This window comes from Hylobates moloch, unplaced genomic scaffold (assembly GCF_009828535.3).
Source record: "Hylobates moloch isolate HMO894 unplaced genomic scaffold, HMol_V3 SCAFFOLD_23, whole genome shotgun sequence".
NCBI lineage: Eukaryota > Metazoa > Chordata > Mammalia > Primates > Hylobatidae > Hylobates > Hylobates moloch.
In genome coordinates, this window is record NW_026652298.1 from 41418983 (window position 1) to 41436503 (window position 17521).

At 63.4% G+C, this 17521-nt stretch overlaps 3 protein-coding genes, 1 non-coding gene and 1 pseudogene across 9 annotated transcripts in view; 2 read left to right on the top strand and 3 right to left on the bottom strand.

Moving 5' to 3' along the window:
- Positions 1-2919: 2919 nt before the first annotated feature.
- On the bottom strand, positions 2920-7608 carry LOC116462405 (uncharacterized; annotated as a pseudogene).
- On the top strand, positions 7585-7655 carry TRNAG-CCC (transfer RNA glycine (anticodon CCC)). Its single transcript has one exon. It is a non-coding gene; the product is annotated as a tRNA-Gly (tRNA).
- Positions 7656-8032: 377 nt separating this feature from the next.
- Positions 8033-9867, top strand: METTL26 (methyltransferase like 26). Of its 4 annotated transcripts, XM_032145395.2 has the most exons (6): positions 8033-8302; positions 8623-8785; positions 8956-9015; positions 9340-9407; positions 9499-9577; positions 9652-9867. In XM_032145395.2, the coding sequence occupies exons 1-6, from the start codon at positions 8106-8108 to the stop codon at positions 9697-9699; spliced, it is 615 nt and encodes a 204-aa protein (XP_032001286.1). In that variant the 5' UTR covers positions 8033-8105; the 3' UTR covers positions 9700-9867. The 4 variants fall into 4 exon arrangements, with proteins under 4 accessions (XP_032001286.1, XP_032001287.1, XP_032001288.1 ...); XM_032145396.2 differs by lacking the exon at positions 9340-9407; XM_032145397.2 differs by lacking the exon at positions 8623-8785 and having other exon boundaries at positions 9234-9407.
- A 311-nt stretch (positions 9868-10178) lies between these two features.
- WFIKKN1 (WAP, follistatin/kazal, immunoglobulin, kunitz and netrin domain containing 1) lies at positions 10179-14757 on the bottom strand. The gene is made up of 2 exons (XM_032145400.2): positions 12696-14757; positions 10179-11715 (listed from the first exon to the last, which is right to left on the bottom strand). The coding sequence occupies exons 1-2, from the start codon at positions 12861-12863 to the stop codon at positions 10240-10242; spliced, it is 1644 nt and encodes a 547-aa protein (XP_032001291.1). The 5' UTR covers positions 12864-14757; the 3' UTR covers positions 10179-10239.
- An 86-nt stretch (positions 14758-14843) lies between these two features.
- The window catches only part of RAB40C (RAB40C, member RAS oncogene family), a 36744-nt gene continuing 34066 nt past the window's right edge, over positions 14844-17521 (bottom strand). For all 3 annotated transcript variants that reach the window (XM_032145402.2, XM_032145403.2, XM_032145401.2), the window contains exon 6: positions 14844-16756. In XM_032145402.2, coding sequence (XP_032001293.1) covers positions 16476-16756 — 281 coding nt within the window. In that variant the 3' untranslated portion in view covers positions 14844-16475. The remainder of the gene's footprint in view (positions 16757-17521) is intronic.

Below are 17521 nucleotides of genomic sequence, written 5' to 3' on the forward strand. Positions count from 1 at the left end.
GGCGGGGGCGGAGCCGGCAGCAACCCCGCCCCCGCCCCCGGCGGCCCGGGGCCAAGGCGGACGAGGCGCCCTGCTGCCCGGGAAGGCAGTTGCTGCCTGGAGGCTAGGCGGGTCCCGGGGTACCGGACTCAGACTGCTGGCGGCGAGGACCCAAGGGCCCTGAGGGGTCAGCGGCGATGTGCGAGCAGGGTCCTCGGAGCCCCGGGGCCCACCTTTGACAGGCGCTGGAGGAGAACCTGTGCTGCGGGCCCTGTGCTGGGGGGCTTTGTGCTGGGGGCAATGTGCTACGGGGGTATCTGCGCTGGGGGCTCTGTACTGAGGGACTCTGTGCTGGGGGTGTCTGTGCAGGAGGGCTTTGCTGGGGGCTTCTATACTGGACGACTGTGTTGGGGAGTCATCTGCTGGGGAGCTCTGTGTTGGGGGCTCTGTGCTGGGGGACTCTGCTGGGGGCGTCTGTGCTTAGGGGCGTCTGTGCTGGGGAGCTCTGTGTTGGGGGCTCTGTGCTGGGGGGCTCTGTGCTGGGAGCGCCTGTGCTGGGGGGCTGTGTGCAGGGGAGCTCTGTGTTGGGGGCTCTGTGCTGGGCTTCTCTGTGCAGAGGCTGGAGGCAAGGGTTTACCACTCATACTTGGGGAGCCTCAGCCAAGGTGCCTGCAGAGGCCTGGGCCAGTGTGAAGGGTCACCCTTGGCTTGGGTCTTGGGTCTAAGAAGAGAAAAAGGGGCTCATCCCCCTGGACTTGGGTAGAGACGGGATGCCCTGGGGGTCTCCCTTCCACCCCAGGAGTCAGAACCCTGGCTGCACTCTGCCCCGCGTCCTGGCCCCCAGGCCGAGGTGCACCCAGAGGCCCGACGTGTGCCTCTTCGGCCCTTGGGGCTCCTGTACCCGCCCCACAGATGTGAGAGTGTGGCAGGCCAGGTCTCACTAACGCAGGCCTCCATAACAATTATTTCAGTGCGGGGTGGCTAGTTAAATATTAAAAGCTTAAAAAACTGTCCAGGAGCAGTGGCTCACACCTGTAATCCCAGCACTTTGGGAGGCCCAGGCAGGTGGATCACCTAAGGTCAGGAGTTCGAGACCAGCCTGGCCAATTTAGTGAAACCCCATCTCTACTAAAAATACAAAAAAAAAAAAAAAATTAGCCGGGCGTGGTATTGAGCGCCTATAATCCCAGCTACTCCGGAGGCTGAGGCAGGAGAATCACTTGAACCTGGGAGACAGAGGTTGCAGTGAGCCGAGATCGTGCCACTGCACTCCAGCCTGGGCAAAAGAGTGAGACTCTGTCTCAAAAAAAAAAAAAAAAAAATGCCGGGTGTGGTGGCGCACACCTGTAGTCCCAGCTACTCGGGAGACTGAGACAGGACAATCGTCACTTGAACCCAGGAGGCGGAGGTTGCAGTGAGCCAAGATCACATCACTGCACTCCAGCCTGGGGGACAGAGCAAGACTCTAAAGAAGAAAAGCCAGTGCCCTTCTTCAAAGGCTGGAATGTAACAGAAGCCCACCAAGAGTTGTGCCCAGGCCTCTCCTGGGCCTTGAAGCACGACAAGATAATGAAGGAATTCTTAATAGGACCTGTTTAGGATTCAACAAGTTTATTGGGGATCTGAAGAAACTCTCCAGGCCTCCACAGACAAGTTTATTGGGAGCCCGAAGGAACTACCCAAACCTTCATGCTTTAGCAGGAAACAAGATTAAGTCAGTTTACTGAGGTTCCAGAGGAAGGTCTTCAGGACTCAGACCTTAATTATAGATTAAAAGAAGTTAATCACTTGGCCGGGCGCAGTGGCTCACGCCTGTAATCCCAGCACTTTGGGAGGCCGAGGCGGGCGGATCACGAGGTCAGATTGAGACCATCCTGGCTAACACGAGGAAACTCCGTCTCTACTAAAAATAGTGAGCCGAGATTGCGACACTGCACTCCAGCCTGGGCGACAGAGCAAGACTCCGTCTCAAAAAAAAATCACTTATGTCTTTAGATGAATGCACACTTACACATAGACATACAGGTTGGAAGGTACACAACCTCTGGAAAACTTTGTAATTTGACTTGGTCTGGTGATAATTTCCAGGTCTTCTCCCTGTAACCGGTTGCAAAAATAAAAACCCTCTTCCCCTCCCCAGTTCATCTGCATCCTGTTACTGGGCCACGAGAAATAGCAGCCTGACTCTCAGTTTGGTCCAGGAACAAGAGGAGACTGCCTGTACCAGCATCAGGGCCTGGGGTGTCCAGTGGCCCCCACATTCTCCGAGGAGAGGTCAGAGTTGCTGTGGCTGAAAATGGAGCTGTGGCAGGCGGGCGGCAGGGCCCAGAGTCTTCCTGTCTAAATCTCCAGGCAAGTGCCGGGCGCGGTGGCTCACGCCTGTAATCCCAGCACTTTGGGAGGCCGAGGCAGGAGGATCACGAGGTCAGGAGATCGAGACCATCCTGGCTAACACAGTGAAACTCCGTCTCTACTAAAAATACAAAAAATTAGCCGGGCGAGGTAGCGGGCGCCTGTAGTCCCAGCTACTCGGGAGGCTGAGGCAGGAGAATGGCGTGAACCCCAGGGGGCGGAGCCTGCAGTGAGCCGAGATGGCACCATTGCACTCCAGCCTGGGCGACAGCGAGACTCTGTCTCAAAAAAATAAATAAATAAATAAATAAATCTCCAGGCAAGCAACATGCACCACGTGGAGGGGTGAGGGGAGGCTCTTGTTGGGGGGACGCAGCCCGAGGAGCCCCCACCCCATGCACTGGCCCTGCTTCTCCTCCCTTCTGGGAGCTTCAGGCTTACTGGGAGGCCCTCAGGGAAGCTTCTGACCCAGGTGGCCCTTGGCCCTGCACCCATCCTCAGCACGACTGAAGAGCTGAAGGAAAGAGGTTTCCATCCCAGCTGCCTTCTCTGCAGGGCTGGGCCAAGCCTGTGGCCCTCAGAGGGCAGAGGAGCTGGCAAGCCACATCCAGGGAGGCCAAGCCTGAGATGTCCCCTAGGAAGGACTCCTCACGGACTCTTTTCTGCCTCCCACCCCCATCCCTGCCCCCGTCTTTCCCACTCCCCCACTTCCCCTCCCCCCACCTGGCTCTGCCCTCCCCCCACCAGCATCGGGCATCGTGTCTTTCAAGGAAGGCCAGTGTGATCCCCGTCATCTGTGCAGCCTGCGTCCTGTCCTGGCTTCTCCCAGTGACCTTCAACGCAATCACTCACACAGGCCAGGGAGGCAGGACGGTGCTGGGGGGCCTGTGGCCTGAGGGCATACGCTCCTGCGGAGGACCTGGCAGCGAGGACCTGGCAGCAAGGACCAGCTGAGTTAGAGTGAGGGCGGTGCTGGGGAGGGAAGCCCCATGTGGGGAAGGGCATAATCCGAGCTCACACAGGCTCCCGAAGGTGGCCCCCCACCCTTGGGGCCCACTGCAGGCGGCAAGGACAAGCTGGACTGGCCCAGAGCCCAGCAGCTCTAGCGTTTGCTTCAGCCACTGGTGGTCAAGCCACGAGGCCCAAACATCCAGCCCCAACAATAGGCCACACCTGAGGTCAAAGCTTGGGTCCAGCAGCCCTCATAAGGGCTCCCTGGGAGGAGCAGTGGGCAAAAAGGGACGGGGGGCAGGGGGAGAGCCCAGGGGTCCTCAGGGCAGCAGGGAGCCGGGGGAGCTGAGGAAGGCGGAAGGCCAGATTGTGAGGGCCGGCAGCTGAAGTCCCTGGCACCCGCCAGGGCTGGGCTGGTCTGCCCCAGAGGGGCCCTCCCGGCCCCACTTGGGCTGAGGACAGCTGGCAGGGCTCCCATGCTTAGAGTGGCATCCATGGGGCCTGGGCAGGGACCCGAGAGGTCAGGTCTGGACGTGCCCCCAGCTCGGCTGCAGGGGCCTGGGGCCAGTTCGATTTGGGCAGGAACCCTCGGCGGCCCGGCACAGGCTGTGGCTCCTGGTGAGGTCAGCTTCTCCTGCCTACCTTCCCCTGGACAGACACTGTCTTCGCTTGTGAAGCCCCCACAGAGGCCACATTTTCGGTGGCAGGGGAGGGGCACAGGGCCTGGAGCAGGACAGCTGGATGGAAGGGGCCTCCCCCAGCATGCAGGGTCCTCACAGACCCCAATCATCCTAATAAAAAAGTACTTTTTTTCCTCTTGAAAAAGGCTCTAGTTATGATACTAAGATTTTATGTAAAAAGTGAACAAAGCTCAAGTTTTCAGTCATCCTGTCGGTTTTCCAGCTCTAAAACCCATGCCCTGACCCACCCAGTCTTGAAGACAGGTTCCTTCAAGGCTCTGGCTCAGGTTCTGCCGATGGAGGAGGCAACCACTGGCCCCCCTAGAAATGGCTCTGGCTGGAGTCTGCCACTCAGTTTCTTCGGGACTGTTCGGCCTGTCCCCAGATCCAGTGGTGGCCCCCCAAAAATACATCCACCTGGAACTTCAGAATGCAACCTTATTTGGAATAAACTTTTGCAAATATAAGCAAGGCAAGGATTTTCAGATCGAATCATCTGGGGCCCGGCATTGTGGCTCACGCCTGTCATCCTAGCACTTTGGGAGGCTGAGGTGGGCGGATCACCTGAGGTCAGGAGTTCGAGACCAGCCTGGCCAACACGGCGAAACCCGGTCTCTACTAAAAATACAAAAATTAACCGGGCATGGTGGTGGGCACCTGTAATCTCAGCTACCCGGGAGGCTGCGGCAGGAGAATTGCTTGAACCCGGGAGGCAGAGGTTGCAGTGAGCCAAGATCGTGCCGCTGCACTCCAGCCTGGGCAACAGAGCGAGACTCCGTCTAAAAAAAAAAAAAAGGCAGGGCGCAGTGGCTCACGCCTGTAATCCCAGAACTTTGGGAGGCCGAGGCGGGCGGATTGCGAGGTCAGGAGATCGAGACCATCCTGGCTAACAGGGTGAAACCCTGTCTCTACTAAAAATACAAAAAAATTAGCCGGGCGTAGTGGCGGGCGCCTGTAGTCCCAGCTACTCGGGAGGCTGAGGCAGGAGAATGGCGTGACCCCGGGAGGCGGAGCTTGCAGTGAGCCGAGATCACACCACTGCACTCCAGCCTGGGCGAGAGAGCAAGACTCCGTCTCAAAAAAAAAAAAAATCATCTGGGATGAGGGTGGGCCCTAAATCCAATCACAGGTGCCCTTGCAAGACAAAGGAGAGGGAGATTTGGGCACAGACACAAAGAGGAGAAGGCTGCGTGAGGACTGGAAGATTAGACTGACGTGGTCACGAGCCCAGGATCACCTGGGGCCACCAGACGCTGGAAGAGGCAGGAAGGACTTTCCTGCAGGGCCTTTGGAGGGAGTTGACACCTGTAGTCTTGCGCTTCTCGTCTCCCGACTGTGAGAAAACACATTTGTTTTAAGCCACCAAGCTCTGGGGTAATTCCCTACAGCAACCACGGAAACTCAGACACCAAGGAAAGTAGTGGTGGGTGTGGGGATAGAAGGGGACTGCAGAGGGCTTAGGAAGGACGCTCAGGACCCCAGGGTGGGGTCCAGAGAATGGAGCACGTGGCACTGGACCCCAGGAGAGGAGCTGGACCCTGCTGCTGGACCTGAATGCCGTGTGAGGATGGGTGCGCGTGGGGCTGAGCCCTCCAGGCCCTCTGTGGCGGAGGAGGCTGAGGAGCTAAGGCTCAACAGGAATTGCCCCTCCTTAGGCATCCCCGAGTACCTCCTGTAAGCCAGACCCTAAGACGGATGGGGCAGGCAGGCTCCTGGAAGGGGAGGCACAGCGAGGGGGTCCCGTCCCTCCCAGGGGGATGTGTCCAGGGACTGGGCGTGAGCGTCAAGGCCAAGGCCAGCAGGCGCTGCTGTATGGGCAGGACTGGGACTCCGTGTCCCTCCCAGCATGGAATCCAGGACGCGGGGCACGTGGGGCACTGGTATTTTATCATGTAGATAAACACGCACTGGGAAGGGTGGCCTGTGTCACAGTCCCTTCCACCCAGTGAAAGGTCGGTTCTTCAAGAGGGGCTTTGGGGAGCCAAATTCAGTCTCAGGAGAGGCTGAGCTTCTACAGCTTTGACCCTGGCTACCCAACGGGGACACCACCAGGAGGGCAGGGGCTGGGGGACCCTTCCAGGGATCCATGTTTGGCATCCCGTGGGGGTCCCAGACCCCTGCCAGCCGCTGACACGCATCCACAACTTCCCAGAGACTGTGTGGTCACATGTCGCCATTGCAGCAAACGCCTCTGCTCAGACACATCCAGTCCGGCTGCTGCCCTCCCAGGCTCTGAGCTCGGGGGGTGCTGAGAACAGGCGGGGCCTACCCAGCATGCATCCCCAAGTCATGAGCGTGCAGGTGAGCAGCAGCGTGAGGCCAGGCAACACTAAACCTGCCATGCGCTGAGCACTGTGGGCAGCTCCTGAATGCAGCTTCCTTCAAGGGGGGAAGCAGGGAGGCCCAGAGAGATTGATCTCGGGCTCCTCTTTCCTGTGCTTAGGGAAGCCCAGGTGAAATCTGGGTGAGGCAGGTGCCTGGGCCCCAGGAGAACCCCTGGTCCTCATAGATCCCTCCTCCTGGGGCTCTTCTCGAGGTGGGGGTTGGGGGCAGGGTGCGCGTTGAAGGAGGCACAGGGAAAGTGCTCAGCCCACAGAAGGAGAGATGGAGGTGGCCAGTCAGGCGAGGAAAGCCGGGGCTTGGGCCGGAGAGCCTGCTGCAGGGTCTGGCCAGTCACCACCACGGCGGACACCAACATCTCCTAGCAGGGCTGTCCCTGACCCCTGACTCCCTGAGCCCCCCATGGCCCGCGTTCCCAGTCCCAGACTGGCAGACTGTAAGCCACTCTCCTGCCCTGAGCCACGTGACTGGCCCTCCCTGGTTTACCCCTTCCAACATCCTCGCCCTAGCCAGAGCGATATGGGGTTCCCATTGGTGAAAAACGGCCCAGCAAAGGCGCTAAGCCAGTCCTGACTGCAGAGCCAGGCGCTCGGCACTTTCTGGAGCAGAGCCCGGCTCTGAGGCTGGGACCCCAACCCTCGGGCGCACACAAATCGCGGCCTGTGACTTGATTTCGGGGGTCTTCGGGGGTCACCGACCGACCCCTCACACTATCCGTGGGCCCCGAGCTGGTGTTACCCTAGTGTCACAGAGAGACCCTGGGGCATTATTCGTGCCCCTCCCGCAGACCGCCCAGTTCCTGCAGGCTGGGACCGCCCCGCCCTCTGCCGCCCCTGCCGCAGCCCCGCTCGGGCCCCGCCCCAAACCTCCCGTCCACACTCATGTCCCGCCGCTCCCCTAGCCCCGCCTCCTCTATCGGACCCGCCCCGATATGGCTCCGCCCCTCCGGCAACCCCGCCCTAAATTCGTCCCAACAGGGGGCCCCAGCCCAGCCCCGCCCCGACAGGGCCCCGTCCCCAACGGCTCACGAAGGCCAACGGCTTCCACGGCTCAGGCCCGAATCGAGACTGTCCTCCCTCCAGCCTGTGTCCTTCACGCCCGCTCCTTCCCCTCCGGCACTGGGGGGCACCGCGAGACTCTTACCGTCGCGGCCCCACCAGCTGGGTCCTCCTATGCAGTCGCCAGCTCCCTTGAGCTGAGCCCGGCGCCAGCGGCGGCGCATGCGCAGAACACTTGCCGTGTCACAGTCTCTTGGCTCCGCGGGCAACAACCGCTTCCAACAGCGCCGCTGGTGTAGTGGTATCATGCAAGATTCCCATTCTTGCGACCCGGGTTCGATTCCCGGGCGGCGCAGTGACCTTTTTTTCCCATTTGAACAACGAACTTCCGCTAACGCCGGAAATTTATAAAGGAGAGAAAACCCGAAACCCAGGGAAGGTGCCCAGTCTGGCGCAGCGCTGACACACATTTCGGAGAGTGACACAGGTGCCCTGAAAACCCTGGACGGCCATGGGCAGCAGGGTGCCTGAGCTGAGGCGCCTAGTAAACCAGCAAGCCAAGCTCGCCGTTCAGTCCCCTGCCCGGGGCCACCACGCACTGCTGAGCCTCTCCCCACCGTGCCTCTGGCGGCTGCGGGTCCTTTAACGGGAGGCGCGCGTGCTCCTGGGAGTTGTAGTTTATCAGCTCCCGACGCGTCCCCGCGGCATCTGGACTACAGCTCCCGACGTGCCCCGCGGGAGCCCGGCCACCGCCCCCGGCGCGACCCGCGCGCCGAGTCCGCGGCGGGGAGTTGTTGCGGCCGCGATGCTGGTGGCGGCGGCCGCGGAGCGGAACAAGGATCCCATCCTGCACGTGCTGCGGCAGTACCTGGACCCGGCTCAGCGCGGCGTCCGCGTACTCGAGGTGGCCTCGGGCTCCGGCCAGCACGCGGCGCACTTCGCGCGGGCCTTCCCCCTGGCCGAGTGGCAGCCGTCGGACGTGGACCAGCGCTGCCTGGACAGGTGCGGCCCCCCGGGGCGGCCACTCCGATCGGTGCGGCGGTCCGGGGCCTCAAGAGCCCACGCCCCGCAGCCCCGGAGAAAAATGATGCGGCTCGGGCTCTGAGGGTGCGGGGTGGGAGCCTGGGGGTGCCCCCGGGACAGGCCCTAGCTGTGCGGCCCCCGCGGCTGCGGAAGTGGGTGGGCCTTGGGGTTTCCCTTCCCAGCCGCTCTGGCCTCCGCTCCTCAACGTGCCCCCCAGCCGCCCCTAAGAAAGTCCGTGGGGGCGTCGGAAAGGCGGGTGCGCAGAACTTGGCCCCCACCTAAGCGTTCCCCTCCTGCAGCATCGCGGCCACCACGCAAGTCCAGGGGCTGACCAACGTGAAGGCCCCGCTGCACCTGGACGTGACGTGGGGCTGGGAGCACTGGGGCGGGATCCTGCCACAGTCGCTGGACCTGTTGCTCTGCATCAACATGGCCCATATCAGCCCCCTGCGCTGCACGGAGGTCTGTGGGGAGCCCAGCAAGGGCGTCTGCCCTGGTGCCCCTCGCCCTGCATGGGGGCAGCCGGGATACCAGATTTGCCCCCATCACAGTCGGGGTGAGGCTCTCCAGCCTCAGAGCCTGGCTTCTGTTGGGGGCAGCACCTCACTGCCGTCCTGTTCCCTACTCCCCAGGGGCTCTTCAGAGCAGCAGGACACCTGCTCAAACCCAGGGCCCTGCTCATCACCTACGGGGTGAGTGGGCCTGTCCATGGCCGGCCTCCCGCTCCCAGTCCTAGCTGCTCTCTCCTGCCCTGCTGAGAGTCCTCCCTCCTGGGTTCCCTGCTCCCCACCCAGCCACCAGCACGGCCTCCCCTCCACTTCCACTCTGCACCCCTCCCTGGGTCACCTGCCAGCCTCCCTACCCTCTTTGCCCACCAGCCTGGCCTTGGCTGACTCCCTCTTGGGGACAGGGAGGGGGTGCCCTTTCATTCTCCGAACCCCAGCCTGCGAGTCTGTCCCAGACTCTCTGGGAAATACCCGACCTTGGTCCAGTGGGCTGTGTCCCCATGCCCGCAGCCCTATGCCATCAATGGGAAGATCTCCCCCCAGAGCAACGTGGACTTTGACCTGATGCTCAGATGCAGGTCAGAGCTAGCGGTGGGGGGTCTGGCTCAGGTGGCAGGTGGCTTGGGTGGCACCCCCCAGGCCACGACTTCATCTCCCCACCCTCTGCAGGAACCCGGAATGGGGGCTTCGGGACACAGCCCTCCTGGAGGACCTGGGACAGGCCAGTGGCCTGCTCCTGGAGAGGATGGTAGGTGGGGGAGCGAGGGCCCAGGCAACCTATCTAGGGGTTGAGGGCCGTCCTCCAGCAAAGCGTTTCTCCAGGTGGACATGCCAGCCAACAACAAATGCCTGATCTTCCGGAAAAACTAAGCTCCTCCTTCACCCCAGCACATGTGCATCCCTGCCGGAGGCTCTGTGAGGCATGAACCCTGCCTCCCTAGGCCCGACCTTGTGGACGACAGCCCCACCCAGTCTGTGCTCTCAGCCGGTGGCCGAAGGGCCCAGCCTGCTCAGAATAAAGCATGTCCTGCTGCCAGCTTGCTGGTGTCCACCCCGCCTCCTCCTAGGAGCACCTTGTGAGGGTGGGTGGGAGACGGGGTCTCCTGTGGGGTCAAGGGCTTGGGACGTCCTGATCCTTGCTGCTGGAGCTCAGGCAGTGGGATTGGGGCTGAGACAGCTGCTGAGGCAGGATGGAGCTGGTTGGGGATGCAGGGGCAGACAGGCACTCCCTGGTGACCTTGTACCAAAGCCCAAGCCCCAGTGGGTGGCAAGGCCCCAGCGGAAACTGGCTGGGGATGGGGCACCTGGAAGGCTGAGGGTCGCCCGACCAGCAGCAGCAAGCCAGGAGGTCTGGGGCACAGAGAGTGCGTTTATTCACCAGGACGGGGTGGCGCAGGCCCCTTGCGGGGGCTAGTCCTGGAAGCGATTGAGCAGCTCGCAGGCCTGCTTCTCCAGCAGCTCTAAGATCTTCTTGACGCGCTTCTCGCTGGCGGCGCGGACGTAGCTGCCGGCGTCCAGCACGGCTACGCCGTCGCGCACCTCACCCATGATGACCAGTGGCCCGTCACCCGCCGTCATGTTGGGGCAGGGGCAGGCCCAGTCCATGCCACTCAGTGTCACCTCCAGGTACTTGGTGCCCAAGAACTTGAGGCCCATCTTGTCATCCTTGAGTACGTCCTCGAGCGCCACGCGGGCGATGCCGCCGGCGGCCTCCGGCTCCTCCAGCACCTCCGTGAGCCGCCCCACGATGGCGAAGTCGCTGCGGCACAGGCTCAGCGCCAGCTTGCTCCGGAGGCGGCAGGCGCGGCAGGGCGGTGTGCGCGGCACGGGGCAGGCATCCTCGCAGCTCTCGCGGCTGTGGAAGTTGTTGCCGTTGCCCTCGCAGCCACCGTACACAAAGGGATGGCACTGCTGCAGCAGCGGGCTGTAGGCCCAGCGTGGCTCCCAGCCCTGGCAGGGGCCCTGCACGGCAGGCAGCACGCAGGCGTCGCCGGGGCCGCGGGCACAGGCCTGCTGGCATGCCTCGTAGGTCTCAAAGCCCCGGGCCGCCCCATCACAGCCACGGGCCGGGAAGGTCATGCAGCCGCCCCGCTGCGGGTCAAAGTGCCAGAGGACAAGGTGTGGGGAAGTGGGGCCCGTGCAGGCCTGCACATCCGGCAGGCACTCGGCCGGGGCTGGGATGCTGGGGGCTGTGTCCCTGGCCGGCTCTCGCTGGACCACAGAGAGTGGGAAGTCAGCCCGCAGCAGGCCAGCGGCATTGCGCGCGGTGCAGGTGTACAGGCCGGCGTCTTCGGGCCGCGCGTTGTAGAGCACCAGCTGCCCGATGCTGGTGACCACCACGTTGCCATACATCTGATCAGGGCGCATGATCAGGTTCTCCCGCTGGTGACTCTGCTTCTCCCAGGTCACAGCAGGTGGCGGGCGGCCGCTGACGTCGCAGTGGAGGCTGGCCGTACCCCCAACCTGCACCGCCTGTGGGGAGGGGCTGCTGTACAGGGCAGGAGGCACGGGCGCGGCCCCAGGTGTGGGGCGGGCAGTGGTCTCCGGCGGCCCCGGGCTGCTGGGCGGCCAGCTGAGCACATGCTTGCAGGGCACGATGTGGAGGTGCAGGCCCCGCAGGCAGGCCTCGGCATCCATGTAGCAGCGGTTGTAGTAGGTGAGGCCGTCCGAGGCGCAGGTGAAGCTGGGCTCCTTCTCACAACGGTCGCGGCAGCGGCACACGGGCTGCCCGTCCCAGATGTCGCAGTCTGAGCCCTGCTGTGGGCACGCAAAGCCCTCGCAAGAGGCCGCTGTCATGGGCACAGCTGGGCTGCCGGGGAAGCGTGCTGCCACGCAGCTCCGCAGTCCACATACGTTGATGCAGCACTTCTCAGCAGCCGCACAGTCCTGGGGATGGGGGACACTTAGGTGGCAGCCCCGATGCCCCCTCGCCCTGGGGGCTCTGACCTGGCCTCTGCATGGGGAGGCTCAGGTGGGGTAGCACGGAGCCCCCCACTCTGTGGCTGCCACCAGGGCCGCCTCCCCGAGGACTCTGTCCTTTCCATCCTGTGTGAGGAGCTACCGCGCCAGAGGTGCCACCTGGCTTCACCTTCCAGAATCCTCACACCCACAAGCAAGTTCTATTATTCTTTACGTTGTACAGACGAGGAAACTGAGGCCCAAGGAGGGCGTACAGTGCTCAGGGCCACCCGGCAGGTGGTGCAGGCCAGGACAAAGGCTGGACATCGGCTGCAGCACCCCCACCACCGTCTGCACTGGTCCCGGATAGAAGGAGAGGGTAGGAGGACAGAGTGGGAGAAGTGGATGGGAGGAGAGGGTGGGAGGAGAGGATGGAAGGAGAGGCAGTGACGGGGTGGGAGAAGAGGATGGAAGAAGTGGATGGGCGGAGAGGGTGGGCGGAGAGGCAGTGACGGGGTGGGAGAAGAGGATGGAAGGAGAGGGTGGGAGGAGTGGATGGAAGGAGAGGCAGTGACAGGGTGGGATAAGAGGATGGGAGGAGAGGGTGGGAGGAGAGGGTGGGAGGAGAGGATGGGAGGAGAGGATGGGAGGACAGGATGGGAGGACAGGATGGGAGGAGAGGGTGGGAGGAGAGGGTGGGAGGAGAGGCAGTGACGGGGTGGGGGTGGTCGCCAAGGATGATGGTGCCCAGGGTGGAGGCACATCGGGAGCATGAGAGCTGGAGTGGGGAGGGCTCTTATTCTGAAGACAAACAAGGGCCACGATGGGGGTGTCTCTGGGCCCCTCAAGGGGCCCAGACCCAGACCCCGCAGAAGTCTGGGGCGCCCAGGCAGAAGGCGGCACCTCCAGCAGGGTCTTGCCCAGGCTGTCTGCCCCGAGCCCTGGGACCCCGGCCCGACCACACTCACCTGGTCCCCGCTACACTCGCGCTCACAGGTGCTCTGGGCGTCCACCCACAGGTTGGGGCTGAGCTGGTTGGGGCACACGCCCGGGTGGCTCCCCGGCCCTGGCAGCAAGCCGGCCAAGGTCAGCTGGAGGAGGAGCAGGAGCGGCAGGAGTGGCCGTGGGGCGGGCATGAGGGCCGCCGAGCCAGGGGCCCGGGGGGTGTGGCCACCAGCCCCTCCTTGGGCTTCGCGAAGCCCGGCTTCCTGCAGGCATCCACCCTCCGGGCCTGTGGTCGGCGCCCCCACCGGGACCCCGGGGCTCCCTTTCGCCCCTGAGGCCGAAGCCTGCAGCAGATGCTTGTCCTGACGCCCCTGCTGGGTGGGCAACGGGGTCTCCAAGTTCTCAAGGTCTGTCTGTGTGACGCTGGTTCCTCTCCAGCTTCAGCCTGGCTCCTCGGTCTGAACCGTGCGGGGGCTCCCAGGCCCTGGTCAGCGCAGGGCAGAGGGGAGGAGGTTGGGGAGGGGCCAGAGGCCCATGAGCAGAGCCACTGGCCATGAGGGTCACTGGGGGCGGAGAAGGGCTGGCTCTGGCTGGAGAGGGGGAGGGGAGGGGACCTGTAACCCGAACCCCTTCCTCCACCCCTGGGCTGAGATCAGTCTCCTTGACGACCCTCAGTAGGGTGGGGGCAGGGCCAGCAGATCCCAGCTTTTGTCCCTGATGCCCTCTGGACCCCAGGCTCCTGTGCCGTGGGGGTGGCGGGCACAGGCCCTCCCCGCAGAGCGTGGCTGACCACAGCCTGGCCAGGTCCAGGCTGGCCACGGTCATATGCATCCGGGTCGGGCCGAGGGCTTCACTCCACTCCTTCGAGGTTCCTTCCCCCTCCGTAGCTGTTTCAGGGGCACAGCGGCCTGCAGGATGCCCAGCACAGCCTGGCCTCCTCTGCTCTGCTGCCCCTGGTGGAGTGGGGCCCGACCCGGCAGGACTGCATTTCCAGAGACCCCATCCCTGAAACCAGGCTTCGGGCTTGGGGCTCAGGCCTGTCCCCGAGGCGGGGCAGGTGCAGCAGGAAGAGGCCTGTGGCCGCCCACAAACATAAGAACAGCCCCAAACGCTGACGCCAGAGCCTCAGCCCACGCACCGCGCAGCCCTGGACGTGGCTCCGCGTGGGATGGCGCCGCCCGAGGGAAGGCCGAGTGCAAGCGCATCTGCGGCTGAAAAGAGCAAGTGTCCCGGGGCACCAAGCCTTGCCCTGCCCCAACCCCCCGTCAGCGGGGCACACATCCCCAGGCTGGCTCCTCTTCGTTGGGGAGGGCAGGGGGCTGGCCTGGCTGGCGCAGTAGGACAAAAGGCTGCCTGGAATCTACCCTTCCAAACCCTCTGTGGCTCCAGAAGTCTGGGGCCTCAGGGAGTGGTTCTCTCTGAGACCGGATGGGAGTGTTCCCCTGACCCTGTGTCTGACCTCTGACCCGGGAGGCAGGGTAACAGGAGCCTGGTCTGGTCAAAATGAGACCCAGAGACGGCTCCAGGCGCCACAGTCCCTGCTCCACAAGGGGACCGGGGGTGGGCCCTGATCGCGTAGGGGTGGGGGTAGCTAGGCGAGACCCAGCAGCAGGCGGCTGGGCTGGAGCTGCCAGGGAGGGGCTTAAGGCCTGGATGTGCCCACGAAACAGCACAGTGAGGCACCTGAGCCAGAGGCTGTGGTCCCTGTACCAACTGGAGTGCCCTGTTCCAGCTCAGCTGTGACCTCCGGGGCGTCCACACCCCCCTGGGCCAGGCATGGCAGGCACCAGATTGGCCAGCGTGCAGGCGGCTCTCTGCTGAGGGAGCCGACTGACTGGAGGGCCTGGCCCTCTGGGGTCCTGCTGCTGTTGGGGACAGTCCGCCCCAGGCCATCTGCTGCCAGGGACTGTGAGCGAGGGCTCGGCACAGCCCAGCTGGGATTCCATCCACCGGGCAGAGGAGAATGGCCATGACCAGGCCCAGCTGCTCCAGCCCAGCTCCAGCCCTCACTTTGAGGCGAACCTAGCCAACCGCGGCAGGTGGGCCTGGTCAGCGCAGGAGACAGGCAACACAAAGGCCAGAGGTCAGTTTGCCGGGTATGAAGCAGCACTGGCCCCTAGCACGGGGCATCGCCACTGCCAGCCCCACCCCACCAGACAGCAAAACGTGGAGACCACAGCCGAATTACATTTACTGTACAAAGAATGGTTCGGAAAGAACCAGGAATGGTGGAGTGTCTAACAGCAGTGCGGGTAGTGTTGATGCCATGAATGCAGGACCATCTAGGTCCTCAAAGTCTGTGAGGTTTGTTCATAATCCCAAACAAGGGCCCTGCTGGCAGCAACAGGACAGGTGGGGCCAGAACAGGGAAGCTGGAGCAGGAGCCACTGTCTCTGGGGCTGTGGCAGGGCCGCCCACCTGGGGTTCCCTTACCATCCGGCAGTTCACGCGGGCCACAGCCCTCACCTCCCAGGAACGGGCCACGGGGTGAGTCCACTGGTGCCCAGTAACACCCTCCGTGGGACCACCTTGGGAGGCATGTGCCACGGAGTCCGCCACAGGGGTCCTGGGTCCCGAGAGGGCTCCTTCTGCGTGCTGGCCACGCCATGCCGCACAGCCTGAGGGCAGGAGGTAGAGGTGAGCACCAGTGCTGTGGGCAGGCCCAGGCGACTGCCACCCTGCAGAGGGGCTGCTGGGGCAGGCGTGGGCAGAAGCACTGGGTGGAGGAGCGGCCAGTGGCTTCAGGAGAGAGGTGGCCGGCCCTGCGTGCCTGGGGCTCAGCACGAGCGCCAGTCGGGTGGGCCTTTGAGGAGGGGCCTAGCCTCCCGTGGCCCCCAGGTGGACGTGGACGAGGTGGTTCCAGGCACATGCCTAAGGAGGTCAGGATGGTTCCAATGCCGTGCGGCCTCACTGGAGAGCTGCAGCTGTGGGGACCCCAGGGCCGGCGACAGAAGCTGCCGAGAACAGGAGGCTGCACGCAGGTGCCCGGGGTCTGTGCTGCCGCCCATCGAATATTCGTAAGTCTGCGGATAGCTCTGCACTCCCCAAGGTGGGCGAGATGATGATCTGAGATTTGAGTGGTCAATGTCCCCAAAGCTGTCACATCACAGCAGGAAGGTTCTCAGCCCCACGTGGGGAGAGATTTGGGAAGCAACAAAGTGTGGGCTCCCAGGTGAACCTCCTTTCTCCCCTGAGTGTTGCGTGGGCTCTGACCACAGGACTACACCCTCCATCCTGTGGGAGCCAGGGCCCAGGTCACCCAAGCTTCCAGAGGGAGCACCGGCCCTGTCTGCTCCCCCAGCCTCTGGGCAGCCCCGCCACTCGCAGCGCATGGATTCACAGGATGCCTTGCCATCGCTGCCAACAATCTCCTCACCAGGAGTCCCAAGTGCGTCCCCATAGCTGGCGTGGCCATGAAGTCACCAGTGCACCACCACGGGGCCACACCCAGGCTTCCCTGAAGGCCCCTTAGAAATGTACAAAAAAGTGAAGTGTTCTTGATATAAATAAGAAAGGCGAAGCAGGCTCCCCGTCGGTCGAGCCCAGGCAGCTGGGGAGGCCCGGCTTGTTTCAGACCAAGATTCCGGGAAGCATCCCAGCCCAGCCGCGCCCCCTCCTCCCGCCTGCCACCCATGGTCCGTGCATGCTCCTCCTCGCACCCGGCTCAGGTGTGAGGAGAGCCTGGTGCTTCTGAGGCAGCTGTGCGGACAGTCTCCACGCAGGCGGCACTGGCCTGGCGTCCAGCCAGGAGTGTCCAGCTCGAGCCCTCCCGGCATCTGCACAGGCGGCCCCGCCCGTCCCCGCTAGGAGATCTTGCAGTTACTCCGCGAGCAGTTCTGGGGGGGGCTCTGGGGTGGGCGGATGGACTTGGACCTCTTGAGGCTGTTGCCCTTGCTGCCGCCGCCCCCGGCCCCGCTGGCCAGCGAGTAGGAACGGCCATGCATCATGACTGCGTTCATGCCATTGGCCATCGAGAAGGACTTGAGGTGGCTCTTGATGGTGACGGGCAGTGGAAGCTTGTCGATGAGGTGCACGGGGGTGCAGGAGACGATGGCCCGGCAGCAGAGGTCCTGCAGGCTGAACACTGTGGGGCAGAGGGGGTGTCAGACCATGGGGCTGTGGGGGGGAGGCCCTGTGCAGGGAGACCTGAGGTGCCCAAGAGAAGCCTGGCGGGGTCTCCACACTCCTAGTGGTGTTCCCAGGACTGGGCTCCTGGAGGACCTGGACGCCCAAACTTCTCTGCCCAGCAGACGTGTCCACTGGCACCCCATCCCCTGCCTTGCTCTCTAAAGCCAGGCGCGCTGGGCAGTGCTGCTGCGGGGCTTCCAGAGGCCGCTCTGCACAGCTCCTGGCCTGGATGCTGCAGCTCCCGGTGTGAGAGCTGCAGGATCCGGCCCTTCAAGCCGACGTGCTCTGGAGCCTGTCCTGTATCTCTGGTTGGGTTTTGACTCAATCTAGCTTGACTGTGACCAGCTCGAGTCTGCAGAGCTGGGGAGAGGAGCTCCGTATGGGTGGGGGCTGGGTTATGACGGCCCAGGGTGCACCCAGGCCCAGGCTCTTCATGGCTCCCTGTGCTTCCTTCCTTTTTTTTTTTTTTTTTTTTTTTTTTTTGAGACAGAGTCTCGCTCTGTCACCCAGGCTGGAGTGCAGTGGCGCGATCTCGGCTCACTGCAAGCTCCGCCTCCCGGGTTCACGCCATTCTCCTGCCTCAGCCTCTCCGAGTAGCTGGGACTACAGGCACCCGCCACTACGCCCAGCTAATTTTTTGTATTTTTAGTAGAGACGGGGTTTCACCGTGGTCTCGATCTCCTGACCTCGTGATCCGCCCGCCTCGGCCTCCCAAAGTGCT

What these genes read in the sequence shown, in the direction of transcription:
- METTL26 (XM_032145395.2), top strand. Translation starts at nt 8,106, where the DNA reads ATGCTGGTGGCGGCGGCCGCGGAGCGGAACAAGGATCCCATCCTGCAC. An exon ending in GCCCCCTGCGCTGCACGGAG is followed by an intron (nt 8,786 to 8,955) that starts GTCTGTGGGGAG and finishes CCTACTCCCCAG; the next exon opens with GGGCTCTTCAGAGCAGCAGG. An exon ending in GCCTGCTCCTGGAGAGGATG is followed by an intron (nt 9,578 to 9,651) that starts GTAGGTGGGGGA and finishes GCGTTTCTCCAG; the next exon opens with GTGGACATGCCAGCCAACAA.
- WFIKKN1 (XM_032145400.2), bottom strand. Translation starts at nt 12,863, where the DNA reads ATGCCCGCCCCACGGCCACTCCTGCCGCTCCTGCTCCTCCTCCAGCTG. An exon ending in GCGAGTGTAGCGGGGACCAG is followed by an intron (nt 11,716 to 12,695) that starts GTGAGTGTGGTC and finishes CCCCATCCCCAG; the next exon opens with GACTGTGCGGCTGCTGAGAA.